Source organism: Eptatretus burgeri, chromosome 5, assembly GCF_056783735.1.
Source record: "Eptatretus burgeri isolate ZD-2024b chromosome 5, Ebu_testis_v1, whole genome shotgun sequence".
Taxonomy (NCBI): Eukaryota; Metazoa; Chordata; class Myxini; order Myxiniformes; family Myxinidae; genus Eptatretus; species Eptatretus burgeri.
In genome coordinates this window covers 37,485,230-37,507,729 of record NC_140965.1, presented here as the reverse complement: position 1 = coordinate 37,507,729, position 22,500 = coordinate 37,485,230, and the positions used below count along the sequence as shown (strand labels likewise).

General features: G+C 41.6%; 2 protein-coding genes across 5 annotated transcripts in view; one reads left to right on the top strand and one right to left on the bottom strand.

Moving 5' to 3' along the window:
• LOC147026252 (uncharacterized) overlaps positions 1-22,500 on the bottom strand; it is a 152,906-nt gene that overhangs the window by 38,163 nt on the left and 92,243 nt on the right. The window contains exons 3-5 of one of the 4 annotated variants that reach the window (XR_015058250.1): positions 20,402-20,501; positions 8,577-8,679; positions 6,284-6,408 (exon numbers count right to left, since the gene is read on the bottom strand). Coding sequence is in view for 2 of the 4 variants with exons in the window: in XM_085881490.1 (XP_085737616.1) it covers positions 6,284-6,408; positions 20,402-20,409 (133 nt within the window). In the remaining 2 variants the exon portion in view is untranslated. Of the gene's footprint in view, positions 1-5,878; positions 6,409-8,576; positions 8,680-20,401; positions 20,502-22,500 lie in introns of those variants that run through there. The other 3 variants (XR_015058249.1, XM_085881490.1, XM_085881491.1) reach the window with 3 other exon arrangements.
• RDH10 (retinol dehydrogenase 10) overlaps positions 1-22,500 on the top strand; it is a 74,062-nt gene that overhangs the window by 39,315 nt on the left and 12,247 nt on the right. The window contains exons 2-3 of the mRNA XM_085881489.1: positions 20,417-20,515; positions 20,727-20,872. Coding sequence (XP_085737615.1) covers positions 20,417-20,515; positions 20,727-20,872 — 245 coding nt within the window. The remainder of the gene's footprint in view (positions 1-20,416; positions 20,516-20,726; positions 20,873-22,500) is intronic.

Below are 22,500 nucleotides of genomic sequence, written 5' to 3'. Positions count from 1 at the left end.
AAATTTTGTTTTTTTTTTCCCAAAAACAATTTTCCTCAACAATATATCACTAAGTCCACGGGCTAACATAAATGTGGCAAATTAAATAAAATGTTGGTGATTGTTAAATAAAAAATTGTTCTCAAATGGATTCTGCAGAAAAATAACAAATGTCAGGCTGCGTACTTTCTGATCACCCCTTGTGCCATTCAATAGGATTTACACAATTATTGCTCACACTTCAGTCGGACATTTCATGTGCACTTGTACAATAGAAAGGGATCCGTTATATGAGATGGATTGTTTGCATGCTTGTTCGAAGCACGACACAAGACACACAGTATCGTTTGTCAGTTTTCCACGGTACATCTCAATACAGTGACTGGCTCGAATGGGCCAGACTTTCTGGAAGGTTTATCCACCCCCTAAACCCTTGAATGTTTCCTCAAGACTAATTTCATATGACTGGGATCCACCACAAGTTAATGCCAGTGGAAACACAGTGCAATTTGTCTTGGTTTATCCTGGCAGAGAAATACGAATTGGGAAATGAAATTACCTTGTTACGGTGCACATGACAATCTTCAGTTGAATGAAAGTTCACCCAAAAAAAAAAAAAAATTCTCAATCATTTTACACATCACGGTGATAACAATGCCACTGATTACAATTACTTGTCATAAAACTTGTTATCTTTTGCTTGCTTATAAACCAAGAGCTGAGCATCATGGGATAGGTATTAAATCATCATGGGATAGATTTAACCAGACTTGGGGGTGTAATGGTTGGAGTATCTGCTATGAGTCTGAGAGGTCAGTGGTTCAAATCCTGATTAAGTCATATAAAAAGACTTAAAATGGTATGTGCTGCTTCCTTGCTTGATGCCCAGCATTTTAAATAATATGGAGCATGGACAAACAACCACAGGTTGGCAATACTAATGCAAAAATCTTGATGGGCCTCCTCCTGTGTTGAAATTTCTTATAAGGGAACTCATGATAATTTAATTTAATTTAATCGAGTTTTAATTTTAACTAGCCGAAGCCCCGTCACAGACGGATTCTGTTCATTCAACAACCCTCACCAACTCACCCACACTCGAAGGACATGGACTGGACAGGGCGTGCTTACCCCTGCCTACTCATCCCCCACCCCTGCCCCATTCCCCCCCCACCTTCAATTTGCTTACCCCCACCCAAAAATTTAATTACCCCGGCCCCGCCTCTTCACTCCCCGACCCCCGTCTCTTGATTCCCCGCCCCACTTGCCCCCGCCCCCTGTCCACCCCCTCACACTCAACCCCGCCTAATTCACCCCAGCCCCTGCCCCATTTCCCCCCGTTTTCCACTTTCAATTTGCTTACCCCCGCCCAAAAATTTGCTTCCCTTGTCCCCCGCCTCTTCACTCCCTGCCCCCGTCTCTTCATCCCCCACCTCCACCTCTTCACTTCTCGCCCCCATCTCAACGAAAAGTGTTTATTCTGCTTCAGATTTCAAAGTTGACTATTGCCACTATGTGTGATGCACTCTTACAGGTACGAAGTCTCTTTCCGTCCAGGTCACAGTACCGAGAAAAACGTGATGTGACCGCTAGGAGGAGCACAAAATTGGCCCTTCAGTATTAATATATAGATGGTTGAATCACGTGCAAAAATAAGTAAATAAAATTACCCCCGTGTGGGAGTGACGGTGATCTCTATAATGTTTTTTTACTATCATAATCGATGAACCGTTGCCAGATATCTCCAAAAATGACAGACTAGATAGGTTTTGAAAATGGCGACTTTCACAACTTTCGTGACCTCGTGACCTTGACCCTGACCTCGAATCCGGGAAAAAATATGTCGTTGGGTATCACTCATCGACCTGTACCCACATACCAAATTTCATCAAGATCGGAAGTAAAACGTTTTCTTTGTACCGGGAGGTGTTTTTGACCATCTTCCAGATCACGTGACGATCAAACGGAACGGAAATTCAAAAATTTGTCCTGTTAGATACAAGATAATATTTTTTTACTATCATAATCAATAAACAGTTGCCGACTATCTTGTAGATTGGCAGACTAGATAGGTTTTGAAAATGGCGATTTTTATAACTTACGTGACCTCGTGACCTCGTGACCTCGTCCCTGAACTTGAACCCAGACAAAAGTTATATCGTTGTGCAACACTCATCGACCTCTACCCACATACTAAGTTTCATCAAGATCGGAAAGAAAAATTGTTGACGGACGTACGGACAGACATACAGACGGACAGACGGATGTACGGACGGACGGACATTTGGTCTGGCTTTATTAGGTCATCTCGGTAGAGATAACCTAAAAAGAAAAGCATTTTCTCTCTTTTTGCTGAAAGATCCATCTTTAGAAAGCTCTATTGTTTTTCAGCATTTGCTAGGAACAGGTAAAAAACCTGTTTACCAAAGGCTTTATTAGTCACATTCTGCTTACGATTTGCTTGTTTGCACGCAACGCGGTTCAATGACATCATATTGGCCACGACCGTACCTTAACATAACATTCTTTGTACCTACTGTTCAGCCTCAATTTTAATTATAAATCAAATTAATATAGTTCTTGCATGACAAAGAAAAATAATTTGTACCAGGACATTTATTCAGCCAAGATATCATTTGTCATTCAATCTCCTTAGATACTCCAGTATCTCCAGTATCCAGGAGTGTAGACACTCCAAGGAAAAGTACCGTTCTTGAAACAATGTATGAATGTTGAACACCGGTTATTGAAGTGCAAATTGTGAGTTTTTATTCTATAAGTGACGACTTTGATATCATAATAAATTATTAAATAGAGACCAATACGCTTTACAGATCTCCGGGGCACATCAGGACATGTCGAGAAACGTTTCTAGGTGAAAACCAATCCTGGATAGGCCGCCACCCTTTCACAGAATCCTTAACTGAAGGTGGTAGGGATTTGTATTATGGGTTCAGGGTGCCAACGATATCTCACCTTCTCTTTGTAAACCAGACCATGAGATCTTTAATGTCCATCGAACTGATGGTGCACACATTTATACCTCGCCCTGCATGTGAAACATCAAGGTGCACTTTATAGTTGGGCTGAGATTCCAACCCAGAGAGCTTAGAGGTGAGTGTGCATACCTCAAGGCTACCTTGCCAGTTCATACTATCAAAATGTTTCCTTTCAAATCTCCCTCTTTTATCCCCTCACCAGATCTTTTCAGGTCAATAATGGCCAAGGTTGTGATTTTTCTTAGTAATTTTGTTGGCTTCATATTTATAGTTTCTGATCTTTCCATAGAGCACTTGGGTTCATTTCTTGGCTTCATGACATAACTAATTGTCATTAGGCCTGTGTAGGTAAAGTTTGGTCAAAGTAAAGGAGGACGAGGTGTCGTGAGGAATTTTAGTTTTTCTTCAGTTTCTTTTATGCACCATGATAAGAAATAGATGTAACACTGTATAAAATCCAGAAGTTTGACACCTCAGTTGTCGTCAACAACATTCATTATGTCTTTGCCAGATGAAGGTTTTGTGTCTCGAATCTCTCTTTGGTTGAATAATCTTGATGAAACCACTGTGCTGATCGATAGTTTGTTTCCAGCCTTAGGTGTTTTTTAACTTGTGATTTTTTTTTTAGCCAGGTAATAACACCCTGTTTTCAAGACTTAAAACTTTGTTGGAGACTTTGTCATCCATCAAAATGTTCCATAAAGTAAAATATATATATATATATATATATTTAATTTAAAACACCCAATTGTTTATTTGCTACATCATTAACAGCAACATATGTTTTTGTTCTTTGATGTTCAACACATTCTCTCCAGTTAACATCATGGGATGTAACTTCTTGATACTGTTAATATCTTTAAAATAAATCTGTGATGGTCTAATGATGTATTCAATGGATATCAAAATGATAACTTGGAATTTCATTGTCAAACTTCAACATTTGTAAAGTGTAACTAGCAAGCAAAATGATTTTATGCAATGGTGATATATATTTTTGAAATCAAAGATATTGATAAATATAAATCGGGGTTAAGCATGTGATGTTGGCAAAGCGCTTCACAGACAATCATGGACCCACCAAGGCAAGACATGCACTGACTATTAAAATCATTAATACAATGTGTGGATGAACCAACTTTTTTCCTTCACAAGATCGAGGCTCATTGAAAGGCAAGGTGACGGTGGGTGGATGAGCAAGGTGCTCATGTAAGAGCGCTGATGAAGGATTATGTGTTGACTGACAGACTTTCAAAGAAGTAGTATATATATGTATATATATATATATATATATATATATATATATATATATATATATATATATATATATACACATATATACATACATATATACACAGGCAATTAAAACGCATATACAATTTAGATGATGTATAGCCTGTTCTTGAATTAAAACGGTAACAAGCATGGACAGGTTGGAAATTTCATTGAATGCAAAATGTGATTTCAAGCCCTCAACTCTCCCCACACCCTTCTCACAAACACCTCGTCCTCAATGTCCACCTCCCAAAACCATGTCCTCATTGAATACACAAGTTGTAAAATAAAGTCAATCTTAATAAAAAATAAATCAAAACAAGTAGCAGTACATTCAAAGTACACCGCCCCCCCATGCCAAATATACAAATAACAAATCCTCCAGTGCACGACATCACCGGGGCATCTTCAACACCCGGCGATGCCACCTTGCAGCGCATGCAGTCGGAATTTGGAGAGAGCAGTGTACAATAATTGATTGATTAGTTGCTTAATTGCATCAATAAAATAAGTAAATAATAATCATAAAATAATGAATTTCTCAATCAATTGCCAAATAGCATACCTAAACGACCACTGTTTCATCCGAATCTATAACTTTTTGAAAATTAAGTAATTTATCGAAAAACTGAATAATTAATCGATTAATTGATTAATCAATAAATCAAAAATACCCTTTATAGCCAAATCACTTGGTCACCGTCAGGTCCAAATTTCAGCGTCCGAGCTCAAAAGGTGCCTAAGATATTGCCAGGATGAGAAAGAAAAATAAATAAGTAATTGATAAATCGATAATAATTTAGTAATTAATCAATGAAGTGATTAATAAAAAAAAATCTTAAAGCGTTTTTTCCAAAGCACATCTTCCCTTTTGTCCCCAAATTTCAGCTTCCTGGCTCAAAGGATGGCTGAGATATCGCCCCGACAAACAAACAAACAAACAAACAAGAAGAAGAGATGTCATGCAGAGCACGAGACTTCCAAAATCCATAAAACACATTTGACCTCAAATATAATTGATGGTTGAATTAATTGAAAAAATATGCAACTCCTCTTCAAATTTCAAGCAAATCAGATGAAAATTGACAATTTTAGAAATTAGGCTGATGTTGACCATTTGGCCTATGTCCACCTCCAAAATAATTGGTGGTTGAATTCAGTGACCCAAAATATATATCCTCCCAAAATTTCAAGTCAATCGGATGAAAATTTCGGATTTTAGAAACACCACCTTAGTTGTTGACCTTGGGCCTATGTTGCCTTTTGGTCAATGTTGATCTCAAAAGTAATTGGCTTGGAGAAGTCAGTGACCTGAAGTATAAATCCTTTACAAATTTCAAGTCAATCGGTTGAAAATTGAGGATTTTAGAAATACCACCAAAGATGTTGACCTTTGGCCTATGTTGACCTTTTGGCCAATGCTGACCTCAAAAATAATTGGCTGGTTGAATTTGGTGACCTGAAATATAAAACCTCTTCAAATTTCTAGTCAATTGGATGAAAATCGAGAATTTTGGAAATCTCACCAAAGATGTTAACCTATTTGACCTCAAAACTTCAAAACCTTTTGACCTCAAAAACAATAGGTTTTCTTCTTTTTGACAAACTCTACCATGTGGTGAAGTTTCGTGAAGATGGGTTTGAAATTCTGACCTGTGGTGACAGACAGACAGACAAACATACAAACAGACAGAAGAACAAAATCGACTGACCAATATATTTGAAAAAATCTTCGATTTTGCAAGTAACAAGAAGATGTCATGCAGAGCACAATACTTGCAAAATACATAAAACAAATTTAACCTCAAAAAATGATTAGTGGTTCAATTCAATGAGAGAATGTGCAACTCTTCTTCAAATTTCAAGTGAATCGGATGAAAATTGACAATTTTAGAAATTCGGCCTATGTTGACCTTTTGGCCTCTGTTGACCTCAACAATAATTGGTGGTTGAATTCAGTGACCTGAGTTGCAAATCCTCTTCAAATTTCAAGTCAATGGGATGAAAATTGAGGATTTTAGAAATATCACCTAAGTTGTTGACCTTTGGCTTATGTTGACCTTTTGACCTTTTGACCTCAAAAACAATAGGCTTCTTCCTTACGACAAACTCTACCATGGGTGAAGATTCGTGAAGATCAGTGTAAAATTGTGACCTGTAGGTGATAAACAGAGACAGACAATCAGACAGACAGAATAACAAAATCGACTGACCAATATACTTGATAAATCTTCGATTTTGCAAGTAACAAAAAAACAAGAAAATGGAGTGAAAATTTCGTACTCCCTTCCTTCAGCGCCTGGCGATGGCGTCATGCATTGCCTGGATATGGAATTGGGAAGGAGCGGTGTTCAATATGAATAAAATTGTGGGTTATTGCACCTAATTTATGATTAAGAGATACATTATTATTGACTAGGGAGCAAGGAGATTGATCTTATTTCGATGGCATTTATGTTGTTCAAAAGTCTAACTATACAAGGCATTGCATTCTTTCTGTAACATTCAGTCCTGCACCTAATTTTAATAATTATGATGTAATTGTTTAAATTAAGATTGTCTGGTCGCCAGTCTGGAAATCTACAACACAAACAAGATGCAAAGCACAACAAAGTTGTTCTCGACATTCATACAATGACTTCAGCTGACAGGGACTCAGGACATTGTGGTAGGTTTCATAAAACAAAGATAATCCTCATTGCTCGTCTTTGTGTCGATTCGATCAATGCATGCTGTTTTTGTGTTAGTGCAGAATGCCATACAGGACAGCAATATTCTAAGATAGATCTAAGGTTAAAAATGTACAGAGTGATGAGATCTTCTGTTGGGATATGAAACTTCATCAAAGAGCGAAGCAGATACAACTTTCTTGACGCCTTCGGAGTGATGAGATTTACATGATCATCCCACTTGAGATCATTGCTGACAACAATTTCCCACAGTGTGACCTGCTCTTTTTCCTCCCGTCTGACATTGTGACATTGAATCTGCAGTTGGGGCAGCTGGCAGCGAATGAACGACACCCGCATAATCCGACACTTAGCTGGGTTAAGCCGCATCTTTGATTCTGTGCACCACTGTTCAAATTCTGAAAGGGCCATTTGGGAGGGTACATGGAGAGTCTATTTGACATGAATCTGCTAACGTTAGGCCATCCACGTATTTCCACCTCCTGTTGTCAGATGACTGGAGAGCATCATTGATGAGGGCTAAGAAGATGAGTGGACCCAGTCACATTCCTTGTGGAATACCACCAGTTGTTGAGAGAGGCATAGAAAATTCTCCCTTGTAACGGACTTGCTGGATGTGATTTGAGAGGAAGCTGCAGACTCACTGGATTAAGGAAGGTCTTGCTCCAGTTGCGTACAGTTTGTTTATATCAACCACATGATCCACTGAATCAAAAGCCTTAGCAAAATCGGTTAAAACAATTGTCAAAATTGAACCAGGTCTATCAGCTCTACCATAGATGAAATCCATTAGCTGTACAAGATAGTGGGTGGAGGACATACTTGCATGGTTCTCAAACTGTTGAGGGTCGATGTTAACCATATATGTCAGACATAAGCCATCGATTCACGAATAGCTCTGCAAACTTCGCAAAATGATCAGTTAACACGATCGGTCACAGTTTGTCCAGTGTTGGTGGCGATTGTTTTGGTAAAGGAGCAACTATTGATTTCTTCCATTGACTGGGGACAACACCTTGTTCATATGAGGCATTGATGATATCACAGCTTGAGATTGTGAGTGGTGAGAAGTGCAATGAAATGAAGGAAATTGATGTCTCCTATTATGATGATACCGGCACCTGGATGGCACGACAGGATGTCATCGACTGCGAATGTAAGGTATTGAACAAACAGAATGGCATTGTCATTGTGAGTAAACCGAGGCAACAAATATCGAAAATACCACTCTTGGTAGTCTTTTCAGACGTAATTGAGCCCATACGATCTCATGGTCTTCAGGTACTGCAATGTGAACAGGAGAAGTATTCATGCTAAATTTAGCATCCAGGGCAATGCCACCTCCACGACAGTCGTTTCTGCTCTTTATCAGCAAAGAGTAGTCTGGTATGGTATATACGTTTTCTGGGACACTGGGATGAAACCAGGTCTCACTGACAGCCACTATGTCCAGATCATAATCTTGTACAATACAACAAAATTTGTCGAATTTGTTGTTCAATGACCAAGCATTCACCATGTAAACCGACGGAAACATGGCTTGAGTTGGACTAAATATCAACCTTATATTGCGACAACACCTGCTTCTTGATGGTCACTGTATTGTTGCACGATTTGGTGAATAAATTATCACCTGTATTGGACGTGAGTTGAGTCTTTTTTTCACCCAGTTTTCCCCGTTTTCTCCCTCATTTCTGTCAGGTTAGAGCGAAGACCCTGGTTGTTTGAAGTCCACACTGTTAAAGAAGAGGCAGGGGAGAAGGCTTTGGGTGCAGGGGAGCAGGAGGGGTGGGTAGGACGAGGGAGAATAGACAGAGGTAGGGAGAGTTGTTGACAGTCTGTGGAGGAGTGTAAAAGAGCTCAGCGAGAGAGCTGGATGAGGAGGAGACAAAAGGGTCAGTGGTGATGGGAAGAGGCACATTGGGGAGTAATTATAGAGGGGGCAGAAGGAAGTAGAAGATTGGAGGAGGTGGAGGGATGAGTTGGAAAAGAGAGGGCAGGGGAAGGAGGCAGCTTTGTAGATGCCAACAGGGGTAACTTTGAGATGGGGGAGTGAGGGGGGAGATTGGAGGGAAAAGGTTGGGAGGGGAGAATTGAGGGAGAATGGTGAGGGGGAGCTTTTGAGAAAGGAGAGAGGGAAGCTTGGAGGGGAAAGTCAGTGAGGTTGTTTTGAGAGGGAGGGGTGAGAGGGAAGCTTTGAGAGTGAAGGGAGATTATGAGAGCAGGCATGGCCTTGGGGAGGAGGGAGAAGGGAAGGGTGAAGAGAAGGGAGGGATGAGACTTGGTAGTGGTATGGTGAAGAAGGGAACAGGCAGGGGGAGGCACATGATTTGATGGGTTTGGAAGAGGAAAAGGTGTGATGAGAGGAATGAAAGAGCATGTTTGAGATGTTGAGGAGTGTACTGAATGAGAGAGTGAGATATCTGTTTCGTTAGAATGGAGCCCACAGATGTTAGAAAACCACACAGTTTTGGACACCAGAGGAGGAGCTGGTAGTAAAGCAGAGGACAGTGAAGAGGTGCTAATAGAGGAGGGAGGTAGAATGAGGAGCAAGATGGGAGGGCTAAGGAGAGGGTAGAACAGGTGAGGAATTAGGAGGTAGATTTCAGTTGGTGGGGTGAATTGGCACTGAAGTTGGAAAAAAGAATGATTGATGGAATACGAACATGCATTGAAAAATGGGATAAAATTTTTTTTAAGTCAGAGATACATTTAATGACATTACAGGAAGGATGCAATAAAGGTGAATTAAGAGAATAGATTAAAGAAACATAACAGTTGAACTTTTTTGAGACGGGATGAAGGAAAGGTCGAATTGAAAAAAGTCTTTTAAAGAAAAAGAAAATAATAATAATAATAATAATAATAATAGTGAATTAGGATACAATACAGAGAATCACATGGGTGAAAGAGTAAGTTGAAACAATTTTAAGAGACTTTTTTTTTCATGTACCCTCTTCTCTGTCATCTCTGTACTCTGTCCCCCCCCCCAAGTATCTACAGGATGCACATGGTCCATCAACAACCCACTCCTCATGAAACTGTAACTCGAGAACCACTGCTCACCTCCACTCATTTAATCCTCTCTTTCCCCACCTGTGGAACCACCTTCCACACTTTATTTGATCTCATTTTTCTCTCTCGGACTTCAAGACAGCTGTTCACCACCATCTCGGGTCACCCCCCCCCCCCATCCAAAGCACCGTTAAACTACTGCCACACCTCCCAAAATTTTGCCTATGCATCAATTTTGTCCACCCCTTGCGTTCTCCCCTAACCATCATCGTTACCTGCATACCATGTTTGTCAGTCTCCATCTACCTTCTCCTTCCACCCTGCTCTTGGCATTTCACCTTTCTCCTGCTGTTCCTTTTGTTGTGTTGTGTCCTGCTCTGTTCTGTGTCCTAGCTCTTCCATGAGCCTAAACCATGTATTAAAAAAAGTGGCTTGATAATTCAAAGGTTGTTTTAAAAACAAGTCTCATAAATATTTTAAAATGCTTCTAATTTCCTTGATAAAATTACTGAGCAGATAGTTGTGCTTCTGTGATATTTTGTGACAGTTTGACAGAAGGTAAAGTCTTTGCTCCATTCATCACACAGACATACTATGGGCGCTCGAAATATTGGATTCGCGGTATACTCACAAGTATCCAAGATATAGCAGCAAATCTTTCATTTTTCAAACATTGAATCGCTAATTTAAGATCAGGATCGACATTGAGATGAATTGTTGTGCCGTGCCACTTTGCTCAATTCAGGTGGACACGATGGTCGTTTTTGTTATGTCTGCAAAGTTTATACTTCCCCAAGGGCACAATATTACAAATCATGATGCGGTAATTCATTGAATCAAGCAAAGGGAAAAAAACATTAAAAAAAAAATTAAATTCCATCTGCTTGCCTCCATGATCTCTCTGCAAAGCTTCCATGTTTGTTGACAATTTGGAACATACACGGAAATCCCAATGTTTTTTTTGGGGGGGGGGGATAAAATCCTGGAGGGAAGGAACAAATCATGGATTTGCAGCGTTATTCCACTTCTTGGTTGAAATCAATGATAATCAAGAGTATATTTCACTGAAAGTTGTCAAGTTAAGTTTCCGGTTTCCTATGAAAGTTAAGTTAAGTTCTCAAAGTTAAGTTTCCGGTCGTTATTTGTTCCGTTTTAACTGTTTATTTTCTCACCAACATGTTACTACGTGTTTCTAGTTCGGTTTTGTTTCAAAAATCGTGCTATTTTGTGAGTTTTCGTCGACCTTGTCTTACCGGGTGCTTGAGGCCTACCCATCCTTCCCCTTGGTGTATTATCGTGTTTATTTGTATTTTCTCCCCATTACCTTCAGTTTCTATCTTCCTCACTTTCCCAATGTCCCCCATCCCTCCCAAATAAACACCATTTCTTGTCTTAAATCCCCCCCCAAAAAAAACAAAAAAAAAAACAAAAAAAACAACCTTTCTCCTTGCACATGCACGAGTCTCCATCCTTCTTCTTCTTCTTCTTAACTTCCTCTTCTTCTTCTTCCTCCTTCCAGAACACCATCTTTATTCCACTAAGCTGACCCTCTCTCGCCATTACCTTCACAATTTCTTCCTACAACCTTCCATTCCCGAATCTTACCTGTTCTTCAAAAATCCATCACAAAATAATAATCTTCCTTGTATCCTTTCCTTCGAAACACCTCCTGAAACCAAGTGTCTCTCTCGACTCTTCCTGGTACTTTTCAATCGACCCAGCAGCTTCACACTGCGTTTACCGTTCCAAATTCACCACACACTTCCACGATTTTACTTCAACCTTCCCTTTTCCGAATGTTACGCAATCCTTATTGAAAATAAATAATTTCACTTTTGACTATACACCTCCCAGAGCCAAGTGTTGCTCCCATGACCATGTGATGTGTTTCCACCTCCTGCGTTTACCGATCCTATTTCACCATTCACCTCACAATTTTTTTCTACAACAATTTCCATGACCTAATCTGATGAAAACTCTCAAACAATAATAATAATAATAATTATAATAATAATAAAAACGATCTTTTATAATGCTTCATCTTCCTCTTTCACACGTGTGGTACTCTTTACTGTATCATAATTCACGACTCTTCTACTATTTTAACAGACTGCTCTCAATTAGACCTTTCCTTCATACCTTGCCGAAAAAATCCAACTGTTACAGCGTTTCTTCTCTCCATTCTCTGAATTCGCCTTCATTGCATCCATCACGAAACGTGTTTAATCGCATTTCTGACCTAAAACTTAGAAAACCCCCCAGTTTGCTATGAATGTTCACTTTACATCAACCATTCTTTTTTTCCATTTTCAGTGCCAACTCAGCCCTCTCACCCCTCACTCTCAAAGCAACCATCACACTCTTATCCCTCCAAGCCTCCTTCTCACCTCTCTCAAAAACAACCCCCTTACCTTTCTCCCTCAAGTCTCCGCACCATTCACCCTCCTCACTCACCCTTATCAAAGTTGCCCCCCGCTCTCATCCACAAAGCTGCCTCTTTCCACTGCCCTCTCACCTCCATCTCTTCACTCCACCTCCTCAAATCCTCAACTGCCTTCTTCCCCCTCTCTTGTCCCCCTCTCCCCCAGAACCACAGAGCCTTTTCTCCTCCTCAGTCGGCCCCCTCCCCAAGTTATTCTGCAATCCCCACACTCTTTCAACAACCCACCTTACCTCCCCCCCCTCGTCCCTTGTCCTACACTTCCCCTCCCCTCCCACCCCCTGCACCCAAAGCCTCCTCCCTTCCCTCGTCATTAACAGTGTGGACCTCAAATATCCGGGGCCTTCGCTCAAATCTTTCAGATCTTTCCATGCAGGTTGCCACTGACAAACCAGACATAATCTGCCTAACAGAAACTTTCCTCCCCCAAGACGTGTCTGACTCCCAAGTATCTCTCCCTGGTTACTCCCTCCTCCGGTATGGCAGACCAGAGCCTCGTCCTGGTGGAGGAGTTGCTCTCTTCATCAAAGACTCCATTCCTCACTCCCCATTTACTGCCCTCACTCCCCCACACCCCCAGGAATACCTCTGGCTACGCTTCTCCTCCACTCCCACCTCATGTTTATATGTGTACTGTACCATCCACCAAACAGTGATGACTCCATTTACATTTCACTATTCGAAAACATGGACCAACTTCTATCTTCACATCAAAACTCTCTCTTCCTCATATGTGGTGACTTCAATTGTCATCATGCCAGTTGGCTAGGTGTGGGGACCTCTATCACCTGTCATGGCACCTCAGCAAAAGCTTTCTGGGACTCATTGGGACTGACTCAACCGGTCAACTTCCTGACCCAGATCTCAAACAATGGTACTCCATCTCTTCTGGATCTGATTTTGACAAATTTCCCTGAAAATATCTGCTGCTCATCATCTGCTCGAATCGGTTCTTCTGATCACATCCTTGTCAAAGTGGACATCTCTCTGGCTGTTAACAGAGAACCACCTCACCGCCGTCGAGTCTGGCATTTCACTCAAGCCGACTGGCAGGGTCCCCAAGCAGCCATCAAACTTCTGGACTGGTCTCCCATCGCTACTTCCTCCAACATCAACTCTTCCTGGTAATTCTTTCAACGAAACTTGCTCTCCCTCATGCACAGATTCATCCCCTCTTGTCTTCAGTTGTCCTACCCTTCCTCCTGCCCTTGGTTCACCGAAGCTTGGGGCGAGGCAGTTGTCCTGAAACAACTTGCCTTTGCCTCAGGGAAAGCAAACCCAACTGAGGGTAATCTCAGTTCCTTCCATAAAGCTCAGAACAAGTGTGTATCTATCCTCAGGAGAGCCAGAAAACAACATCTTTCTAAGCTCAAGTCCGAACTTTCAAATCTTTCCTCCTAAAATCCTGATGGCATCTCATCAAATCTGTTTCTGGTGTGTGTTCCCCCTCCATCCCCACCCTTACCTGAAATGGTCGCACTGCTGATACCGCACGTGAAAAGGCTGAATGCCCAAACTCGGTGTTTGCAGATAAATCTTGTGTCCAAAACCCATTGTTTTCTCTTCCCACCTTACCCAGTCACACCCAAATGTCCCTGGATTCTGTGGCCTTTTCTCCTGACAAGGTGGAGAGCTTGCTGTCAAACCTCAACTCAGATTCTGCAACCGGTCCAGACGGCATCAGCCCATGTGTCCTAAAAACCTGCTTTTCTGCTCTTGCTCACTCTCTCTCTCTGTTCTATTCACCCTCTCATTTGCTCAAAGTCATCTGCCATCTACTTGGAAATCAACACACATTACCACCCTGCATAATAAATGTGCAAAAACAGATCCCTGCAACGACAGACCAAACAGCCTTCTGCCAATCATCAGCAAGGTTATGGAATCCATCATCGCTTCAGACATAAAATCCTCCTCTTCTCCAATGGCTTGATTTCCGATCTTCAATTTGGTTTTAGACCAGGTCACTCTACCCTGGATATGCTGCTTCTGCTCTCCCAAAAATGGATAGAGGTCCTCAATGCCGGATATGAAATCCGAGCCATATCCCTAGATATATCGCATGCTTTTGACACGGTCTGGCACCCTGCCCTGCTCACCAAACTCTCTTCCCATGGTATCCAAGGCCATCTCCACTCATGGCTAACAGAATTCCTCTCCTGTCGCAGTCAACGTGTGGCCCTAAATGGAGTTCTTTCATCCCCTCTTCCTGTCCAGGCTGGAGTGCCTCAAGGCAGCGTTCTGGGCCCTGTTCTTTTTCTGGTTTTCATCTATTATCTCTCTGACTCTCTGGAAAATCCTCTTTATCGCTTTGCTCATGACTCCACCCTCTGCCGTACCATCTGTCATCCCTCAGTCTGGCAAGCAGCAGCTTCTTCGCTCACTGCAGATCTGGGTAAAATCACAAACTGGTCCAACACATGGAACATGTCTTTCAATCCTGACAAATATCACACTCTCACTATGTCTCTTCGAAAGGACCGTTTAGAAACCACCCCCCCCCCCATGCACTTTCTCAACAATCCTCTGGAAGAAGTCCTTTCTTTCAAGCTTCTGGGTCTCACTACCTGCCATGACCTTTCCTGGGAAAGTCACATTTCCAACCTCGCCTCCAAAGCCAGTCGCCGACTGGGAATCCTCCGTCATGCAAAGTCCTTCCTCGGCCCACCTGAGCTCCTGACCACTTACAAAGCTTTTGTTCGCAGCCTGATGGAGTACTGCTCTCTCCTCTGGGCTGATGCTCCTGTCTCCCACCTTTCTTGGCTTCACGCTGTGGAAACCAAGGCATTTCGGATCATTGGCATCTCCCGTGATGAGGCTGAGTCTTTGGGCCTCTCACTCACTCACCGCAGGCTGGTCGGTGGTCTTTCTGTCTTCTACCGTCTCCTCTCCAGCCTCACCCCCCCCCCCCGCTCTCTCTGCGATTTGTCCCCACCACATTTCCGCAGGGCGCTCAAGGTCCGCCAACAAGCCCCTTCTGGTAAAACTACCAAAATCATGAATCACTGCTCACCTTCACTCTTTCATTCCTCTTTTTGCCCACCTTTAGAATAAACTCCCTCACTCTATTCAATCCCATTCTTCCCTCCAGGCCTTCAAAACAGCTGTTCAAATCATCCCCCATCCAAATCTTCAATCTTTTCTACCCCCGATAATCCACCCAAGCCCACCTCCTTCAAATTCCCTCCTTTCCTTCCTGAAAGTCCCTGTAATGTCCATCTTATATTCCCCATGTGCCCTGCCCCATCCCTCTCCCTTCCACAGATTTGCTATTGTCTCTGTTCCCCACTGTTTTGTCCCTCCCACTCCCCCCCCCCCTTTTGTCTCATGCCCCCTTGCTGTGCGTTGTGCGTTCGCTCTCATACGAGCCTCGACAAGGTATACCAAAAAAAAAGCATGCTAATACTTCTGCATGAGATTCTAAATGTAGCAAAACCATTAATTGTGTGTCTCTCACCATTTCCTGGTGACGTGGAAGTCGATTTAACAACAAGGGGCAAGTAGTAGTCGACTGCATTTTCAAGAGTTGGGAAGTATATTTCTTTTGTAGAGAATCCAGTGAAAATGTCTGACGATTGCAAGGTAGCATGATCATCTGATTTCGGTTGTATTTTTTACCACCAGAATCATTGGCATTGTGATTTGAGTATCTGCTCGGTGTCCGGAAGGTTGGCAGTTCGATTCTAACCCTGACCGAGTCATACCAAAGACTTTAAAAATGATACGTGCTGCTCCCTTGCTTGACACTCAGCAATTTAGTGGATAGAACATGGATACACCCTGTGGCTTGGCATCTCATGGTGGTGGAAGGAGGGTTGGGAAGATTTCTTCTTAATTGCCTCACTGATTACGAAGAGGAAAGTGACATCACATGATGGCATCACCGGCATCCAGTGTCCTGGAAAGTTACTTCACGTCTCCCAAGGTCACTGGCTGCATTTGTCTGAAGTCAAGTCTGGTGCTGTCCAACGTCTGTCTGTCTGTCTGTCTGTCTGTCTGTCTGTCTGTCTCTCTCTCTCTCTCTCTCTCTCTCTCTCTCTCTCTCTCTCTCTCTCTCTCTCTCTCTCTCTCTCTCTCTCTCTCTCTCTCTCTCTCTCTCTCTCTCTCTCTCTCTCCCTCCTTCTCTCCCATAGACCGTGGGGGGAAAAATGAGGCCAAATGAGCCAGTGAGTAATGAATCCATGGATGACCGTGATCCTATGTACTTTGTACGTTTGATGGCAAGTCACAAAATAACATTGATAAAATGTTGTCTTTCAACATCCCAGACCAGCTTGTTTGTCACAATAAAATGTTTGACAAAGCTCGTAACCAGAAGCATTCTTGTGATTTTAAAATTACACTTCGACTTTTTACTATGGAACCCCATCACAATTAGATGGTTAAAAAGATAGGTGGGCCTTGCTTGTACACTATTTGGAACGAGAAGTGTGAGGAACATTGATAACTCACGATGCTCGATGAGGACCTCATACTCATATTCTAGATAATGACTCTTTGCAGAGCGGCGTCATAATTATTCATAATATTAATTTAATGAAAATAATTTTTTTAAAATACGTTTTGTGGTTGGGGTGTGGTTGGCATAGAAGTTGTGACTTGTTGACAACAACGTCTTCGTAAGCATCCCTGAGTGAGGATACGAAATGCTACCTGCTGTGGGATGTTCTGCAGCTTTAAAAAGTGCCTTGTTTGTGAAGGTGTCATGTCCCATCGCAGGAAGTGTGGGTCCAGGGTCACAGGTTAAGGAAGCTCAGGGGCTTGGAGGCATCTTGGTTTGAAGAGACAGTCTCAGTGAGGTTAGAGGTGAAAGCTTTCCGTGTCAGTTATTGGTGATTACATCAAAGAGCCCTCAGTGGTGGGCCTTGCTTGCATAACTTCGAATAGTGAGCGATTTGAAAGTTCTGGTGATTTTATTTTACTTTTGGTGATCTCTCTTTGTGGATTTTGATCCACATCGACAGAAAGGCCTTTAAGTGATATCCCCTTCATATTAAGCAGAGGACACATCTGAGGGGCTTGTCAAGGTTGGATGTCCTCAGGTTCATGCACCAGTAGACTATTTTAGTGTTTCTCCATGCAAATTTACTCTTCCATTTGATGAGAAAATTTGAGCGCCCACAAAACATTTGGTTGTAAAGGCTAAATGCATAATATAATCATCATATAACAATTATGTTTGCATCTTTCTTGAAACTATTATACAAAGTAAACAGGAATATATATATATATATATATATATATATATATATATATATATATATATATTTATATATATATATATATGTATGTATATATATATATATATATATATATATATATATATATATATATATATAGGCAAAGCACATATAGGTATCGCAAGATGCGAGGCAACAAATTATGTTTTCGGGTTGGCAGGATAGTTCAGTCATTATTTAGTATTGAATCGGTGTGCCTTTGTCTGTTATTGGTGGTTGTATTTTTGATAGTCTGTTATTGTTATTGTCACTCAATACCAACAGACTGACTCAATACTCAATACCAACTGAACAGACAATACTCGATACTAGTCTGTAGTATTGTCAGTAGTTGGTATTGTCGGTAGTCTGTTTTTGTCATTGTAGAGTTAGTCTGGTATTACCTCCACAAACAAAGGTGTATGGAGGTTGTGTTTCACCCCTGTGTCTGTTGGGTCGCCGAAATAGGTGACCCTTATTGCCAGCAATTCGGTCTGCTTGTTTGGATGTTTGTTTGGATGTTTGTTCGTTTGTCATCAGCATAATTGTTAGTAAACGTGGGCGGATTTTGACCAAACTCGGGTGGTAGGTACATCTTATGACCTCGTGCTTTGGAAATTGTGATGGTTGCTCGGGACGCTTTCATTCCCTAGCAACAACCGAAAAACCTTCAAAATCGGTACCGTTGATGCGAAATCAATTCCAAAAGCCATTATCCCACGTAGGGTTAGGAAATTTGGCAAGAATGATCTACAGGTGATGCTCTATCAAATATATTCCGGGTTTTGTGATATATGGAATACTTTACCCGCAGCGCCCCCCACAATTAGGGTATGCGAAAAAATTGGCGAAAATTGAAGGCCCCCTAGCGACCAGGTGAGTGCATCGATACGAATGAAGCTTTGCAGGTTCATGGTACTCAATGAGTACTAGAACTTTGCCTCAGGACATATTGACCGATTTCGCTTTGGTCAGGGGTCAAAGGTCAATTAGTGCAAAAATCGAAAATATGCGAGAGCTGGAGGTGCCTTCGCGCCAAATGCTACTCCTCCTAGGGTCATGGTCGGATGGTCATGAAAATTCACACTAATCGTCTGGAATACATTGTGCACAAACGATCGAGCCGGATTTTCGATTTAGATCTTTGTTCACCCACAGCACCCCCTCGAACTTTAGGGATTTCCGATTTCAAACCGCATTTTCAGTACTTTTCATTCAAATGGATACCGAGTAGTTAATAGGAGATGGAACTGGATGAGATTTGATATGCATAATCTTAAGGTGATGCCCTATCTGCTATATGGCATCCATTTTCCTCTATATCCCATAGCTTCTATGCTCGGTGACCCATCACCGCCTACCGGCTTGTTTGGTTGTTTGTCTGTCTGTGCGCACGATATTTCAAAAAGTTATGGATGGATTCGGACGAAACTTGGTGGACAGGCTGCGTGTGTGACAATGACAAATTCATTAGATTTTGGTTTAGGTCCGGATGCAGATCTGGCCTATCAGTGGATTCAAAACATGAACTGTTCAGCAGAGTGGAGGTATGCGCTCTACCAAGTACCATTCTAGTTGTTATTGAAGAGGTATTCTGTTCTTGTCATTGTTGGTACTGTTCTTAGTCTGTTATTGGGATCAAAGTCAATCTTGAGTATTGCCTGATGACTTGCTATTAAGTATCGAGTCTGTTTGCCAACAAGCTGTCTTGTCAGGGTTCAATTCCTGATGGCGATAAGATTGAAACATAAACTACCAGTCTGTTGCAGTGCCAGCAGGGGTCACTGTATCTTGAATGCATCCCACCATACAGATGGGGATGTAAAGTTGACAGTCCTATCTATAATTTGGTTGGCGATGTTAAACATTCTGTGCTCTATGACAAAAATAAGGGGCAATTCTGTGCCCGTACTTTCGGGCAAATTATCTGGGGTTAGCTGTGTAGCTATCGTTACCCTGGTACCTTCTAAGGATACAAGACCTCCTCCTGTGTCAAAGTTTCAAAGTATAATATCTCCTTTTATTTATTTCTCCAAAACTTAGAGTTGAGATCATTCATTATGTATCATTGTAGCTGGCTGTCTTCACATGTCATTTACTTAATTCAGCAAGTGATTTACTTGACTTATATTTTACATCACTCTTTTAACGTCTATATCTCATTTCATTAACTTACATTCATGAGATAATGCAGAAACACAATAATGATTCAATTATATAAATGAACAGGTAAACATACATTATATGTTTACGTGGGAAAACTGTTAACCCAGACAGGGAATAAAACCCAGGTCTTCCTGTGAACCTCACCAGTGCTCTGTTATCTGAGCTATCTGGGTGACCCACAGGGTGCACACGCAATTCTCCAACATATAGAAACGCCACTCTCTTTCTGCCGCTGCTTCAGGGACACTCACGGTCAACCACAGGAGCAGCGATGGCCTGTTCACTATTATTACAGCACAGGATAAAATTGTGGGAGAATTGCGTACTCAGCCAGTGGATCGCCAAGATAGCTCAGATTGCAGAGCACTGGTACAGTTCACCAGAGGACCTAGGTTTGATTCTCTATCTGGATGCACATTTTTCTCACATATACATATTATAATAGTGATTCTCCAAGGATGGCGTGGAAGGGTTATGATATGACAAATTAAAATCTTATTGAATGAATGACCTAGAAACGAATGTTCTCAAAGGAAAGTACAGTGGGTGATGTTGCCAAGGGTTAGGCACAAACTAGATTGTGGAACATCGTGTTAAATGAACACCAGACATTGTCACCTCTCCATCCCTCAGATGGTGAAAGCATTTCTCCCACACATGCTTGAGAATAACCACGGGCACGTGGTGACGGTCGCTAGCTCATTGGGCCTGTTCAGCACTGCGGGAATAGAGGTAAGAACATATGTTCTGGAGTGAGATTTCACATACGTCATAAGAGTAAATCTTACACCAGTGTAGAATATTTGATTTCATTATGTGATGACCTTCTATAATCATTACAATCATGAATAATCACTGTAATTCAGGTACTAATACAAGGTGCAACATATTCCATTGTTTGATTTGCATGAACCTTCCATGGGTCTACTTACACCACTTTCAGGACTACTGCGCAAGCAAGTATGGTGCTGTTGGTTTCCACGAGTCCCTAAGTCATGAAATCAAGGCAATAGGCAAGGATGGGGTGAACACAACCCTCATCTGCCCATACCTCGTCAACACTGGGATGTTTCGGGGCTGCAGGATTCGGTGAGCCTCTTTTATGTTTACCTATCACATACCTGTCAAACCTTACCAGGAATCTTATCCAGAAAGATTCATCATTTGATTGATGTCGAAATCTTATAGAGGTATTTATTTATTTATTTATTTTCCCCCACTTATTTATTTATTTGTTTATTGGGCTGGTAGGATATAGTTTAAAGGTATGCACACACCTCTGAGCTGTCTAGCATGGGTTTCAATCTGGACCCAGCTATAAACTGTCACCCTCGTGCTTCACGTGAAGTGAGATGCATCAACGTGTGCACCTTCCATCTGAAAGGCATTGAGCCAGAGGACCCATCTGCCAGTGCCAGCACTGCTCGTTGGTGGATGTTAAGGATCCCAATCTGTCTTTGGTGCAAAGTAGGCGAGTTATTGCCATAACCATAAACAAATGACAAATTCTGTCACCTTCAGTCGCACGTCAGGTATGACCGGCCATTTTGTAAAAAAACTTAGGCCTAAAACATACCCCCTGACTGACACCATTATAATGTAGTAATAATTGGGGTTGTCAAATGATTTGTTGTTATTTATTTATTCCTTATTATTACAGCGCGTGCACTGTATACAATTGCACCGAGTTTGAAATGTCCCCGGCGTCTACCACGTCTCCGGTGTCCCCCCCCCCCCCACGTTCCTCAAGACAGCCAGTGACGGCCGTCCGGTAGATGCAGTGCGTAACCTAGATGGAAATGGCGACAATTGATGGAAATACCCGAGTATTTCAATGGAAATTTGTGAAACTAATGTGTTATATATGTGAAAACCATTTAATTTATGGCTTGACGGAAAAAAATTAAGAAACGCGCCCCTCTCATGTATGAACGAACGAAAGATGTCATTTCTGCCCACCATGGCATTTCGTGCCGAAAGACGTCATTTCCGCCCCACTATCGCATTTTGTGCCGAAAGACGTCATTTCCGCCCACCATCGCATTTCGTGCCGAAAGACGTCATTTCCGCCCACCATTGCATTTCGCGCCGATCGCCGAATGCTGAAAGCTAAGTTCGTCTTATTTTACATCATTCTTTTGCGGCTCCCTGCCACGCTGTATCAAACGATTTTATTCCTTATGTTATATATAAAGGTGCTTATCACAATAATAACAAGATTTTTACATTTAAAATATTAAGTACGCTTTTTAACTGAAAAAAGCATAAATTGCATATTTTAACATTAGTGTACTCATTTGCTTCACCACACGCGCTGTATTGAAGGATTTCACTTGTCATTATTTATTTATTCTTTCCTGTCAAATATTTATTTATTTATTGCTCCTTTTTCAGGCTTTTCAAGGAGCTGCCACAAAACATATGAGGAAATTCTTGCACAATGGAAAAATTATTGTGTGATAAATGATTCAAACTGAATCACAATGTATCAAACTTAAAACATTTAAGCAAAAATACCCTGATTCAAACACAACACCGCCAATCCGGGTCACCCAGGCCTCTCACGGGTTCCAGTATCAAAAGTTTCATGGAAGCGTTCATTATATTTCGCTCAAAGCTGCAATTGCATGAGTTATTAGCCAATTAATTTAAACTAACTGTTAAGTCAGAAAAAGTAATTGCAAAATCCCCCCTCACTCTAGACACACACACACACA